At 40.2% G+C, this 16,074-nt stretch overlaps 1 protein-coding gene across 1 annotated transcript; it reads right to left on the bottom strand.

Annotated features, from left to right (window-relative positions):
- Positions 1–5,289: 5,289 nt before the first annotated feature.
- On the bottom strand, positions 5,290–11,959 carry RP9 (RP9 pre-mRNA splicing factor). The gene is made up of 6 exons (XM_032708030.1): positions 11,720–11,959; positions 10,028–10,058; positions 9,132–9,261; positions 8,724–8,815; positions 7,205–7,266; positions 5,290–6,069 (listed from the first exon to the last, which is right to left on the bottom strand). Exons 1-6 carry the CDS (start codon positions 11,920–11,922, stop codon positions 5,850–5,852), a joined length of 738 nt encoding a protein of 245 aa, XP_032563921.1. The 5' UTR covers positions 11,923–11,959; the 3' UTR covers positions 5,290–5,849.
- Positions 11,960–16,074: the final 4,115 nt, after the last annotated feature.

Genomic DNA, 16,074 nt, shown 5'->3' with positions numbered 1-16,074 from the left:
CACAGCAAAAAACCTTAACATGGGCACATATATGCACCAGTGCTGTTATAGCACACCAGTTATTGCTGCCCAGCTCCTAAACTCTGCAGGATTGTGAAGCCTGTCAATGTCATCTCATATGTGATGTGGACATAAGCACGAGATTCTCTTCCAGCAGCTGGATTTTTGGCTGGATTTGGTTTTGTCAAAGAGTAAAGGAATACAGTTAGAGCTGTATCAAGTCCAAGTACTGACTTGAAGTTTCAAGGCAGTTCCTCAGATCTTCCTCTCTTCAAATGCATGATTGAGGACTAAAACTAAAGCAGTGAATTGATGCGATGCTTCCCCTTCCTCCCCTTCTTTTCCTGTGGAGATTTTTTGAGTCCGTTATGGAGACCCGGAGCTGGAGAGATGGATCTTGAAGGTGAAACAAAAGGTTTTGATGGTGTGCCCTGTTTCCTGACTCCTTACTGATGGTTTCTATTACAGTTGATACAGACCTTGGCAACTGACTACAGAGAAGTCTCTTTAGAGAACTGAGATGATAAAACTAGGTCTCTGCTGAGCTATCTTATGAATAATGGAAATAGACTGATTTAAATGAGCTGGATAGCTCAAAAATTGATTTTTTTTTTTTTAATGCCTATAAAGACTAATTATCACCATGTGAGAAGAATAAATATGATGCTGCTAGTCTCGAATTATTCCCAAATAGAATGATAGTGTGAGTGACAAAGGCAAAGAAACTAAAAAAAAAAAACAAACAAACCCACCTGTTTTTCTTTAATAAAGGGTGGAGGGATTGGACAGACAGGACTTGTCTTTTGCCTCCTCTCCCATGTTGTTATTCTGTCTGTGTCCTAGAGTAACCTACATGGGTAAAAGTAGCATTTCCTGTGACTGCATTCAAATTTCACGCCTACCTCGTCGGACCTGTAACTGAGGTTATGCTGTTTGCCCTCAGTGAGGAGTACTGATGTTTCCCTACCCAACTGATCCTTGACTTTTCTGTTATTTTTAATAACACTTGCTTACTTGTTAAAGCTCTACTGTAACTGCAGCCTTTACCCCAAGCTGTTAGGAGAAAGAAACCACTCTGATGCCAAATTTTTATTTCCTTTCTACCCTAAGCCCTTCAAGAAAATAAGGAATAGAAATTCTTATTTGGCTTTTGTGCTGCAAAGAATCTCTGTTGCACCAGAACCTCAAAGAATAAACTTAGGGAGGGAATTACCTCAAGCATGGAGTTTTTTAATACCCAATTCTGCTGACAGGCTTAACTGTGTCTTTTGCTGCTTATCTGATGAAGAAATATTCGTGACCTCAGGATCAGATGGCACTCTTTTTGGACTGGCTAATACTTGATAGGTGCTCCCAAAATCATGCTAGTCATCGCTTTACAGGCCTTGCACTAGTCAGTGTGATTTCTACTCAGATGCAAGAAACAATTTAGAGCCTGGTGATGCTGGCTCCCAAGGAGATGTGAGGGAGTAGCAGTAGGAGTGTTTAGACAGCTCTTTGTCTGAAAACAAATGCTATTTTAAACTGATGGCTTATATCTCGTAGTATATTCATGCTATGCATCCACACCAATGCTTGAAGTAGTATGCATGAATGTTCTAGTGCTCCAGAAATAATTCTTTGATAATATATATGGTATGTGGTGTATTCTACTCTGACAGTACTAGTCCTGTGACCTTAAATCTAAGTTTTCTGCTTGCCTTTTTTTCCACTCAGCAGCATGGATGATTTGTGGATTGCATCTTAACTGGCTTACAGCTGTTATCTAATGTTCCAGTGGGTAAAATGGCCATGCTTCACAAAAGCTGTGAAGTACAAACAAACTCCATTTTAAAAGGCTGTGAATTCAAGCCCAGACTCTTTTTATTCAGCCAGGTAACTAGCCCCAGTGATATTTAATTTTGCAGATGCACATACGTGTCAGCTTTTGTTACCACTGCAGCTGGACTACCCAGTGATTCACTGCAGAGCTGGCAGGATTGTGGACTTGTAACTGTCGCAGTTCTGCATTGCCTTGGCAGCTTTCACATGCTTCCTGCAGCATCTGCTGAAGGGCAGCTGAAGAATCTATTTGCTGCTTGGCACACCAGCAACAAACCTTAGAGGCCTCTGAGGCTGCCATACTGTGATCTTTGTCTGGGCAGACTTACTGTCTGTGACTCAGGATTTCTAAATCATTATTTGTAACTAACTGAAACCAAAGTGGGTGTGGTGTAATCACTGATGAGGAGCCAGTGGGCTATGTTGGCTCGCCAGGTTTTAATACTGTATTTTAATTTTCAGTTTGGTAGCACCTGGATGGCAAAGTTTTCCCTTTTACAATGTCCTGTTTTCTGCCTTATTTTGGAAAAAATTAATTACAGGTCTTCTTATTAAAATCAAACAGTGAAGATGGGAGTCAATGGCCAAAAAAAAAAAAAAACAAACACGCAAAACCCATAACACTCATGGCATGCTAACTGGAGGCACACCAAGGAAAAAACAAATTCACTCTTAAATAAGAGTCCTCAGCTTCCCCTGACTTGCTGCCACTGGCTGTCTCACTTGACAAGACTATAAACCCCAAGTTATTTCATGACCAAAGGAATAAGACAGATGTCAGTATTTTTCCTGAAATACCTTTCTGACAAAATTTTTTCAGAGTATTAAGATAATTAAAGCTGGGAGCTGAAGAGCTGTGAAGCTGTATTGCTTATGGGGTTTGTTCTAGCTGCATTTCATACTTATTTAGATTCCTGGAACTATACATTTATGCTATTTCTAACCCTTAGGATTCAGCAGGCAGCAGGACTTGCAAATGGAAGTATATGTCTATAAAGTAGGTCAGAAAAAAATTGTTTAAACAAAAAATTTAAATGGTTATGATGTAACAAATGAGGCTAATCAGTCTTTCAAGACTATAACTTTCTATCCTGCTTTCTGGGTTTACTTCTACTAAGAACAATTTTCCATTAATATAAAAGGAATGTTGGTATGTATCTCTAGTCTACATATTTCTAAAAGACTTAGAGTCTCTTAAATGACAGCTTTGGCATTGTTTAAAATGCCAAATGATGATACAAATTGTGCTTCTCTCCTCTCTAGTGCTGGCTGCTAATTAGCACTATTATAAATCTTACTCTACTGAAACTGTTAGTTTTAATTTTCAAATGCTACTTGTTATGAGTTTCGGTAAAGACCTACATGTATGGGATATGATTAGAGATCTAGAAAAGTGGAAAGGATATAGGGAGAAGAAAGAGGAATCGGTTGTTCACATAACTTTCCAGTGCAAGAATGAATGTACATGAAATTAAACTAGCAGGAAGCAGTGTGAAAGCGAATTGTTACAGATTAATAATTAGTGAAGAAGAGTTCACTGCTGAAGGAAATCACAAGGTTTGCAGGAAGTGACTAGATGTAAAGGAAAAAATGTATCCAAGCCTATTAAATACTAAAATGTATTATTCAAAGTAACTGCACTACAAGTGGTAGAGGCTGAGAGAGCATTTCAGTGAAGTAACTGAAATAATGCCACTAGAGTTTGCACTGTTCTGCTGTGTAGGATTTCTATGAACCCTGATTGGAAGGAGATACTGGTATAAATAGACCTCTAGTCTGGCACAGAACAGAGATTTGCCATCTCAAATTTTTAAATTACATTTTATACAAGTTAGAAATGGTCTCCTCTGGTATTCTCCTTCCTTGTTCAAATAGTAAACACTGGAAGGTAGAAAGGGAAAGATCCATTAACAAGGAAGGCCATTGCAAAGGGAAAACTGAATTTGTTTTTATTAAACCAAACTTCAGAAAGCTGAACTAACTGAAGAGATGTTCAGGTTAGCTCTGCTCTAGACAAACCTGAGTAAGAATTCTCTTGGAATGCATCAGGTGAATATCAGGCTTCCAGCATCTATCCAATGATCATCCATGCTATAAAAGCATGGATCTTCTCAGCACCAACTGTGGCAACACAAGAACTACAGAATGGTTTGGGTAGGAAGTGACCTTAAAGATCATCTAGTCTCAATTCCCTGCCAGAGGAAGGGACACCTTCCACTAGACCAGTCTGCTCAAGGCCCAATCCAACCCAGCCAAGCGAATCAGTCCATTATATCTTCCCATGCTGTTTCAGCTGTTAAAGCTGAAAAAGCTGTTCACTTTTTCTGGTGAAAGAGTCAGGAACTTAGAATTTGCTCATGATGACTATGCTGATACAGGGAACTATCAGGAATCACTAGTAAATCCCATCTCAGGGACTTTGCTAAATAGAGGATAAAATACAACTCCACAAGCTCTGGGAATACAGTGAAGAATCTTTTTGTAAGCAGCCCTTGTCTATCTTGGTTTTTTTCCGAACATTTTGTGAATGACTGATAAGGAATGGGGGTTTATTTTTACTTAATCATTCTTACACATGTAGGAGGGGAAAAAACCCAATTTGTAATTTCCCTTGTCTTCTTTTCCAGAGCTCTCAGGAGAAAATAAAATATCCTGGATGCATTTTGGTCTATGGTTCCTTTGTTTCACTGGTAATGTTTGCTCTACTATCTTGGAGCTTTATCGGGGGGGGGGGGGGGGTGTTCAATATTAGTATAAGCACAGAGACTGAATTCTATAGAAGTCCTTTCAAAGCAAATCTAGTTTTCTCTCTACTTTTAATGAGCACCAGTGTCCACCATCTAGTCCCTCAAATTGCAGCTTTATACCAATGTATCTTGAGGTTTCAAAGAGGGATGATTACTGTAATGCTGTTTATAGCTATCTTCCTACTTAAGTCTGCAAGATTATTTAAAAGAAAACCATAGTAATACATAAGATCTATGATGTACACAAAACTTTCTCTTCTTCCTGCTTACAAGTTCTTTACTACTGCTCTCTGGCTTACGTTCACAGAGTTGAAAACCATTTTGAAAGACACATTTATATTTTTGTGAGATGATTCAAAAAATGTTACTTCATCAAATAATTCTAGTAAACATAAAAAGTAGGTTGGAATTTATTTCCCCTAAGCCTTTTTAAAAGGAAACACCCCCCCCAATCGTATCAAAACAACTGATACTGAAGTATATGCAGAAATTAATCTTTTTAATTTCTTACATGAAACCCCTCTTTTTAAATAACTAAAACCACTACCTCCTTACAATAAAGTTGAATATCTAACATCATTACACTTGGCTCCCACTCCTAGAGTTTAGAGAAAACTTTAGATGTTTCAGAACCGTGCACGTTACTGGTGATGATGTTGACACACAAGTCTTGCTGACGCTGCAATTTTGTCTTAAAGTAAATCCCCTTGATTAACTTTTCCCCCCTTCAGCAGTACTCTTTATTTAGCTAGCTGCCAATATTAGGATAAGTACACTGAACTTCAGCACGTATGTGGAGAAAAGAAAAATACAGTACAACCTGCTTATTATAAGCACTGTAAGTGAACTCTCAGTGCTCTGCATGGTGCGAACTGGAGTCCTGTTACAGTGAGGCTTTGTTTGTAATAAAATAACTTCATGGAGAAAAGACACTTCAGTGGACAGTCTGCTAATGCTGCAGATTTGTCGGTGATTCCTCAGTAGTCACCGCTTCCTGCTCGTGGTCATGCATGGCAGCGCAGAGGCCCAACTTGGCCAGGACGGATGACCTTTAGCACAGGTTTTACAGCACAAAGATATGGCTGAGTATGGTTTAACGCAGCTTTCTTCTTTCTGACTGCAGAGGGGCAGAAGAGGATGCCAGTGCAGGCTGCTGTATGCATACATCTGTATGTTCCAAGTTTGACAAAGCCCTTTCTGGTGTTTTCTTCCTCGTTCTTTGGGTCTTTCCTTGCAGTTCACAAGTAGAGAGGTCAATGAGCATGCAGCAGGTGACTGCTGTCAGTCAGATTCTGACTTCTCATTAGATTTGGATGATTTACGCTTCCTCTTTTTCTTCTTCTTCTTTTCTTTTTTTTTCTTTTCCTTTTTTCTCTTTTTCTTCTTGTGTTTATGTTCTGAGGAAGTGGAGCTGCTGCCATCTTCATCATCCTCATCACTGTCATCACTACTATCATCTTCTGAGGTAGAGTCCTCCAGGAGTTGCTTCAGTTGCTGTATCCTGAGTTTAAAAAATGTCAGTGAGAATCCTTTCTAGCTCTCCTCCACCTGTAGTAATTTATTCTAGCTTTTGTGTTTCCTTCCTGGCTAAAGGAACAGAAGCTGCATGCAAAGGGCAGGGGGACATTTCCTCCTTTGCTTAATTACAGTCCTATTACAGATAATATCACAGATTGATAAAAGCAACCCCCTTTGAGACAAGCAGATATTGTGCCTTCAGAGACCTTCCATCCCATGGGATAGCAGGTGCAGACTGGCTTATTGGCTTATTTATGTGTGCAAAATAACAAGGTAACAGCTATCACCTGACCACCTGGTGATAAGAAATTCTATGCTTATCCATACACAGATGCATATTGGGATTATGATATTATTACATTCACTGCCCTGCTGATACAGAGATGATGTCAGTGGAGCTATAGAGTAGGCTCTACTCTGGATGCAGAAGTATTTTTTGAAGGCGCTCTTCCTTTGAACTTTCAAGGATTACTGGCAAATGAGGATGAAGTATTTGCTTATCTTATTACTGTTCTTCAGTATCCTCTTCAAGGATTCCTCTCCAAGGAAAAAGTAATGCACCTGCACCAGCAATGCTGCTTTATGGGCTACCTATAGTTTCTTTCGGTTATTCCACTGATGCAGTTCAAGCAAGAAGGCATTAAAAACTCTGCTGCTTTATATACTAAATAATGACCTCACAAAAGGAGCAACACCAGGTGCCTTGAACTAGCTTTCTAAATCCACCCCTTCACGTCTGCTGAAGGCATTTTGACATACTAAATTTTAGAAAATATCTCAAAAGTCAGTGAAAGAAAAAAAACACAAACTGTTTTCTTAGGCCTAAAAAACCTAAACCTAAGTACCTGAATATTATGGCATAAATGAATACAACTCATCTTTAAACTTTGTTTTGGGGAACATTTTGGGGAAGCTAATAGAATTAAAGAGGTAAGAAGTACTACGGAGTCATTATTCAGAAAGCAGAAATGCCTTAGTCTGTCAACATAAAGAAAGTGCCATTAAAAAGATGCTCTGAGCTAAAAGTAAGCTTATCTAAAACTTTCACCCATACCTTAGTACCATGTTATTAAAATAAAAACTAAATTGAAAATGCAGTTTACTACAGATACACTTACCTCTTTTCCTTTTCATGACGTTTATTTTCCCTTATTATATCGTACATTGGATCTTCATGTGCCTTTAAAGTGGAAAACAGAAAATCCAATGTTGGTAAATTAAAGTATTTATCACCAACAGTTGTATTTCCTAAAAAAATAAACCAAAGCAACCAAATGCAAGAGGCTTTCTATCAAATGATGGAATATGCTAAGCAAGCTCTTAATTCACAAGTAGACTCTCAGATTTAACATAGTTAATCTGAACTGGTGTATTTACTTCAGGGAAAGCTTGTCTAATTACATCACTAATGAAGGGGACTCTCCTTAGGTATAATAAATCTTCAATCACAGTTAACTACGAGAATCCCACACATAGTCTACGGGAATAGCTAGACATAGATGAAATACTGAGGTTCAAAATGATGAGCTGTACCCTTCTAGTATATTTAAAAAATTTGGATACAAACATACAGGAAAACAGGAACAAGAAACATAAGACAAACAGATAATGAAGTTGGAGTTGTGCTACCATGCTATGCAGTATTGTTACTGGTTCTTAAGTCAGCTAATTTTAATTAAACAGGCAATGCAGCAAAAAATAGCTGTGAAGGAAGCTGTAAGCTTTAAGGTGGTTTCATGCCAAGCAAGAATGCAGCAGAGATGGGGTGACCATTTCTGCGGGAAGATTAAGCAAACAAGTCCAAGAGAGAGGATACAGCAGGTGCTGACCAGTAAAATGTCAGTAGCAATGAAATGTCAGTAGCAAATGAAAGACATTGGGAATGCACCATGAAGGGCCTTGGACACAGAGCAAGGGTTTGATGCAACAGAGAAGAAGCTCGAGGAAAAATGAAGAATAGAGGCAATCTGGTCATGGGAGAGGGTTAAAAATACTGTTTGTAGTTGTATACAATCAGTATAAATCCAGAATCTGGACAGAATTATCCCAGATTACGTTTCTCAAGGACAGAAATGAGGACATAAGCCACAAAGTGATAAGAGCCTGAAATATAGATTAACAATGCAGAGCAATGAGAAAAGTTAAAGTGATCACGCAGGAAGAATCTGCAGAACTGAGATGCAGCCTCATGTAGCAAGAAATCAGACTTGTAGACAATGACTGGATTACAGACCTAGACAACAGCATTCATGATGTGGTTGTTCTCAGCGAGAGCAGAAGGCTTGAAGCAGCTGTAATGTGGGCAGCTCAAGCTTGACTAAACATTTTTTGTTATGTTGACATTTTAATCACAAAAAAATGAATATAATGGTTGAAATAGGTTCTTGAAGATTTTCAATTTAGTTGTAAAAATTACGAATTTTCCTCTTGAAGAGTAGATTTTCTGCAAAGTAGTCAAACATCCAACCACATCTGTAGCTTTTTCTTTATTAGGAGGCTGTCGGCATCTATATTATACTAGAGACGGAGGAAAAGTCCTTAATAAAGCACCATCTGACAGGCTTCTCTTCACTTGCAAGGTTATGCATTGTCAGGACTAAAAAAGACAAGCAATAATACTACAATATTTGTACTCACTACTCTAAATTGTTCCAATTTCTGATTGCCTTTAATAAAGAATGGGCATTCTTTATCTCCTGTTCTGTGTCCATAACGTTTACACCTCCAACCTTTAAAAAAAGAAGCAGCAGTGAATTGCACCTCTGAGACAGATCGGAAGAAGTATAAAAAAAACCAAACCCACATTTATGCAAAATATTTCCAATCTGTTGGAACAAACAGAGAGATACAAGTACTATGTTGATAAATTTAATGTCCATAAAATACAAGGCTATTACAGCCTTCAAGATACTGGTTGCTTTTATATCAATATGATGCCAATCTACCTGGACCTCATTATCTGTCCAACAACATTCTGCCCTCCCCCCAGAGTAAATGGGTGGATATATTAAGGTCTAATGACACCTGGAATATTTTCAACCTTACACTGCATAACTTTGACTTCTTTTCCCAAAGGCATCCAAAGCCCTTTTGTTGGGGCATGTGCCAGGAATTCTCGTGCGCTTTCATTGCCTGGTACATCAGGTATGCAGTCTTCTGGTTTTGTTTCATTCTCCTACCAGAAAAAGAAAAAAAGAGAAAAAAAAATATATAAGGGCAATAACTTCCTTTTTTTTTAACTTTGTAAAAATTAATACTTTAAAGAGTGCAGGCCTTTACTTAGTATGAAACCTATCTCCCATTACTTTTTTTTTTCCGTTGTAAGACACCAAGGATCTAAAATTCTTTTTCTCTCACCCTTGAATATTCCAGGCAGAACTTTACTGCCATATTAATTTCATTCCTTCCCATCTATTTTAGTAATTTAAATAAATTATATAAATTAAATATAAATTATATAAATGAAAACTTAACACTCTTCCTGCTACAAGACATGGCAATTAAAAAAAACCCTTTACAACACAGAGCACTATTTTTTAGGTTAAAAGCACTACACTATGGCTTAGGTATATAAATTTGGCAAAAGTAATGAATGTGATGAAAGGAAAGCACTTGTACAGAAAAATTTAAGCCTAAGCCATGGAGAAGAATCCTGAAAAGTGTGTAATTCAAACTGCAAATCTGCTTTCCATAAATGACTCCCCTCCATCCACACTATTAAATACTGCATGAAGTGTGAGTGCTAAGAGATGATAAAAGAACTGGTCTCCTCCTATCTGATTCTGGGCCCTTCATCTGGATCTGCTTGTAACTGAGGATTCTCTGAGTTTTTCCTGGGAAGCACTTACTTCTGTCTGTAATTTATATAGGTAACACTGACACTTACATGCCTAAAGGACAGGTTGTGTGAAAATCCCTTGTATTGCTAAAAATTTACCAACCTTAATTAGTCCTGGGGGAGGTTTCTCATAGCTGAAAAGCAATAGAAATATTGTTACTCTGCAGCTTAGCACAGACAAATAAACTGAGAAAAAAAAGGTTTTCAATGGTATAGACTTAAAACCTTCAGCTCGCATTTTTCCTTAAATTTTACTCTATCACTAATGACCAAGAACTACAGCAGCACATGGATGGAAACTGACTGAGAGTATCTGTCATATCACCACACGTGTCTCTTGCAAACATCCTTCAGATTCACATTCTTGTAGGAGAACAACTACTTGTTGTGGATGTGTGGTACATTCAATTTAGCTTCAGTTACCATAAATGCATAAGTCTCTCCTCTTTTTCTGTAGCATTCCTTCCCAAGATCTCACTGATCCAAACTTCTTTACTCCAGCACTGCTAAATCATAGACATAGTCACCAGAAAACGTCCAAAACAGTTGGACTGTTCCTTACATCTAGCTTTGCCAGCCAAACCTAATACGTAATAATTTCATCATCTGTGTATTAAACCTAAAGAGAGAACCCTACTGACCAAAATACCATATTTCCTGCAGCATTTCTCTGGAGTTAACAGTAGATATACCATTTATTAAAATCTAAATAGCAAACAGGTGCTACACATAGCACATAGCAACTGAGAAAGAGCATGTGCTTAGGATTTAAATACCAAGGCACTATGAAATGGTCCCGGAGTTTTAGAACACACATAACTTAGAAAAATGCAGGCGTGTATAAATGAATTTGTTTTGGGGTCTTTTTTCCCCCAAGCCTCATCTGTATTTAAAGATATATTGTTTTCTGTAAAGTGCTACCTTTGGGACAGTCTAAAGAGTCATCTTAGAAGAGGACAGAGATTTTTCTGGTTTTGCTTTCCAACGGCACATAAAGAACAGCACTGTGCAAGACCAGAGTCCTGAAATCCTTTGCTTTATGAAAGACCCTTTTCAACAGGACTTTCCAGACATGATCTGTATGTCAGGACACAAAACATCTGTACAGGCTGTACCTCATTTTAGGCCTTAAATTTAATGGCATATGCAATATTCTGTTGGCTTAGCTGCACACCTCCCCTACCTACACACCTACAGGAATTCCAGGCAAAATCATACTAACACTATCAGAGCAGCAGTGAAAAAAAGGTGTTTAAAGTACGTTCATCCCATCTTTATAACAATAACTTTGCAGTGCTGTTTGGTTCACTTAATAACAACTTTTCACTTCCACTTGGAAAAGAAAAAAAATCACGTTCTTGTGAACCTTCTGATCTTTTTATTCCATTAAAATAATAATTCCCTTTCAGTGAAATAACATAAACCTTTTACAGCACCGCGGAAGCCTGATGGAATCATCAGGCAGATCTCAAACATTTTTATCTAATTTTTAATTATTATTTTTTTTTTACTCCATCCTAGTGTGGAACCACCTCTGCTTCTATGCTGCATCCCTCGGACTTGGAGGAACCTGGACTAGACCCGTCTGTCCCCCAACAAGCTTTTAGTAAGTCGCCAAGCAGCCTCTTGCAGGCGGCCCCGAAGCCCCTGGGCCGACCCACCCTTAAGGGGACAGGGGAGGAATAAACCCCCCCCAAACAAACCCCAGCCCTGCACTGGAAACGAGCCCCAGATGCCGGCGGGGTGGGCTCAGAGCAGCGAGGGGCGGGAGCCGCGGGCAGCCTCCGCTCCTTACAAAGACTCCAGGTGCTGGATCTTCTGAAGCTGCTGCGCCTCCTGCCTCTTCCGCTTCCTCTCATGCCGGTCCTGGGTCCTGCCGCCGCTCGCCGCGGGCTCCGCATGGCTCTTGGGCCGCGCCTGGCTGCCCCTCGCCGCCCCCTCCTCCTCCTCCTCCGGCCCCTCCTGCTGCCCCTGCCCCCTGGGCGCCCGCTGGGACATCGGCGCTCCGGGAAGACCCGCGGCGGACGGCGGGGCCCCGGCGACGCCCCCTTCCCGCCCTCCGCATCCCGGTTTCCGGCCGCGCGCCGACTTCCTCCTGCGCCGGCATCCCCTGGCACCCCGCCTCCGACGGGCCGGGAAGGTCGGGAGCACCCGCCCCGTGCTGCCCCCGCCGCAGGCACCCTTCCCGGGAGTTAGGAAGAACGTGTGGAGTGTTCTGCCTTCAAAACACCGATATTAAAAAATCCCCAACCAACCAAAAAAAAAAAAAATTCCAACTCCCCAATCATTCCTCTCCCTTGGAGAAGGGCCAGCACTCCGCTCTGGTGAGATGCCGTCTGGAGTGCTGCATCCAGCTCTGGGGCCCTCGTCGCAAGAAAGGCATGGATCTGTTGGAGTGAGTCCAGAGGAGGCCACCAAGATGGTCAGAGGGATGGAGCACCTCTCCCACGAGGAAGGACTGGGAGAATTGTGTTTGTTCAGCCTGGAGAAGACACAGCTTCAGGGTGACCTAACTGTGACCTTCCAGTACCTGAAAGGAGCCTACAAGAGAGCTGGAGAGGGACTATTTACGAGGATATGTAGTGACAGGATAAGGGGGAATGGCTTCAAACTAGAAGAGAGTAGCTTCAGACTAGATATTAGGAGGAAGTTCTTTGCTGTGAGGGTGGTGAGGCACTGGAACAGGTTGCCCAGGGAAGCTGGGCATTCTCTGTCCCTGGCAGTGTTCAAGGCTAGGTTGGATGGGGCTCTGAGCAACTTGTACTAATGAAAGGTGTCCCTGCCCATGGAAGGGAGGTTGGAACTAGATGATCTTTAAGGTCTTTTCTACCAAAACCACGCTATGATTCTATGATCCTGTACTTGCCAGTGACCAAAATACATGCAGGTGGAAGGAGAAGGTCAGCGTCCAATATACGCGGAGCTGATTTTTTGTTTCCTTTCTTTTTTTTTTTTTTTGAATGGGCAGGTTTGTGCCACAGACAGTACATGTTGGTTGTGGGGCAAGGTCTAGCCCCATGAAGTCTCTAAATAGAGGCTTTATTTTGGAAGCAAACCCATCAAGGTCTGGCTTGGGCCATGTTACTGCAGCAGGAGCTACCTGATAAGCAAAGGGCAACCTCCTCTTCAGTGTATGAGCACCCCTAGAGAGTCAAATCTACATCCAGGCTTTGCAGTTTCCTGCCCCAGCTGTGATCTTTCTGTTGGAGGATGAGGAATAGAAGTAGGTCAGTGTTGGGAAGGCAAAGTTTAAATTTCTACTGTAGTTTCATGTTGAAATTCAAAGTCACATGAGATTTGCTTAAGAGCTGAGTGAAATGCAAAAAATATATTTTAGAAGTCCAGGAATTGAAGGTGTTTATAACTGTGATGATCTTGGTGCTTTCAAAGTGCACATCAACCGCGAAGGATGGTAATTGCTATTACAGCACCCTGTGATTCTGAAGTACAGTAACACAAACACAGTCCTGAGAAAGCCTGTCTTTTATGAGGGAAATAGCAAACTTGCAGATTTTTTAACAATTATTAAACAAGCAATACTTTCATATTATTTTAGCTTCTACTTGGTAAAACCTTATTTGGGACAAGAGATCATGTGTCTTGTTTCTCACTTGCATTTAGCTAAGTGGATGCCATTGTAATTTGAGATCCTGGAAAACTATTTTTGCCCAGTTAATTGCCACAGTCTTTCGCAAGGCTGTGGTGCTTATTTTAAGGTTTTAACAAAATCATCTAGCTTTTGCATGCCATGACACTAATGTATACTATTAATGAAGATTTTTACTTCATACATCAAATTTTGTAGGTTTATTGGCACTGGAAAGAATGCAGCGGCCCTTTACCACAGAACAACACTCAGCAGCAAAGCCATATATACTTCTCCAAAAAACCCAACTCCTGCTCTTCATAAACTAATTCCAAGGTATCCATCTGACTGAGATGTCATGAGACAGTGCATGAGTTGTGAGTAAACCTTTTTCCTTCATCCCGTGCGTTTTTAGTCACTTTGTGTGTTTTGCTTAGCAGTTGGCCTTTACAGAGTTTATTAGTAGCCTTTATTTGGGCCTAAACTCAGAAGAACAGGCTGAGTTGCTGCCACATCTTGAAACGGCAGATCACAGCAGATGACCCGAGGTGCAAAACTTAATGAGGACCTCTTGTCTAAAGTCAGAGGCAAAATCAGTTTATCTGCTAATCTGAGTTAAATGTCTGTGTATGAGGCAAATGCAAAGTGATGTGAATTAAGATAATCCACTGTGAAGCAAGTTAAGCAGGTGACTTGATATTTGCTGGAGGCTAAGAGATTTGCTGCTGTGACACTCCTAGTGTGTGGTAACATGTCAAATCTCAGTCAGTCCCTTACATGGTCACGTATCTTCAAGCAACAAGTGAGGCAGGAGAAATATTTTTAGGTGTTGCAACTACATTTAAAATTTCTGAAAGAAATCAGATGAGACACAGTATCAATTTTTCACTCTATTTAGAGAAATGGCAATAGTTACTAAAAGTTAAGGACCAGCTGGACTGATGCCTACTAAACAGAGACTTTATTTTGGAATCGAACTGAAGTGATATAATGGGATTTTTGGCCCCATTTTCTGCCCAGTGTTACTTTGTTATTTTCAAGCGCCTTTTTACTTCACATTTTCAAACCAACAGGGTAGTCAGACCCTGGAACAGCTTTCTAGCGTGTTAGGACAGTGACAGAAAACCTAATTAATTCTAAGATGGAGTGTTTCCAGTTTGTGACTGGTATTCTGTGGGAGAAGCGTGTGCAATAGCAAGAGACAGTTCCCAAGAAACCCTACCAGTCTCAGTTTTGCACACCCTTGACTGTCCTAGCTTGGCTGAAGTGAAAAGAGTTCTGCCAGTTTGGAGCAGGTAAGGGCCTGGCTTAGATGACCTCAGGTTAAATGACTTCATCCTTGACACAATAATTGGCACGAATTCAGGAACTAAGTGCATCATCTCAGCAGAATTGTGGGGTTGCAGGTGGAGGCAGAAGGATAGACCATAGTGTATATATTGTCCTCTTCTGGCTGTTAAGTCAATGGGATCTTGGCTGGGTTATTTGCATCCTGGTGGCTCGTATGTTCAGGCTGTAGTTCCTGAGCAGATCAGGGCACTTGGATGACACTCTTTACTGCAGTAACTTAGAGGGGCACACAGGAGGTAAAATTCAATAGGTACATCAAATGTGGTTTAAATGTATTCTTTCTTCAGTTTGAGACAAATAATTTTCAGTGCATTAACTCATCTGTCTTAGAAATGAACTTTATCACTTTATTATCCATCTTAGAAGAATCAAGGGCAGGCTTTTTCAGTAGGAGATTATTTGAAGCTGTAGGTAGCTCCAAAGTTTCTTTTTTTTTTTTTTTTTTATTCTTTTACTGAGAAAAAGCCCTGGATTCCTGTGCACACTTACCCAAGAAGACAATTGCATTCATACCAGTCCTTAGGAAAGATTAAAAGAAAATATGAAAAGGAGGGAGTAGAAAAAAAAACCCCTGTTATTTTCAGTTCTATTTATTCTGGAGCAAAGATGCTCAGTATCTGTAAATTGCTTAAATCTGTTCTATTTAAAGGGTTCATATTAAATGAGGATCTGGTTCCTGGTACTTAGAATTATATTTATTTGAAGTTGTGGGGTGGGGGTTTTTTTCCCTTTATTTGAATGTAGTGCTTCAGCCATTTCAAGAAGTTAATTTTTTGGGGAAATGTTGTCTTACCATAAGAGCTGGCTGTCATCACACTGTAATTCCAACTTCATCAAAACATCTAAGGAGAAACATTAATTGCTGTTGCAATGTAAAGTATGAAAAGCCAGTATGTTTCATAGTATCCACTACAACTTCGTTGTGAACAACTGAATGTTTCAACTGCAAGCGATAATACTGGGACCAAATTAATTTACATCTATGTCTTCCCATGGGCATCACCATTCCTGTGAGAATGTAACCCTGGCAGAATGTCAGCCAATCTGTTTTTCTCCATTTTTGGCTGGCTAGAGCTTTCGGCCAGGATCTGTTTCTGATTATGTGTCAGATATTACACACAGGAGAGGAATCCAGAACCCGTGTTAGGCTCCATGGGAAGTTAAGCACCTCCTAATGGGATCCAGAGAAAGCAGCAGGCTGAGCAGAGCACAGT

The sequence above is a fragment of the Chiroxiphia lanceolata genome, chromosome 1, assembly GCF_009829145.1.
Source record: "Chiroxiphia lanceolata isolate bChiLan1 chromosome 1, bChiLan1.pri, whole genome shotgun sequence".
NCBI classification, from domain to species: domain Eukaryota; kingdom Metazoa; phylum Chordata; class Aves; order Passeriformes; family Pipridae; genus Chiroxiphia; species Chiroxiphia lanceolata.
The sequence above is the reverse complement of the archived record's forward strand: the minus strand, read 5'-3'. Positions and strand labels throughout refer to the sequence as shown.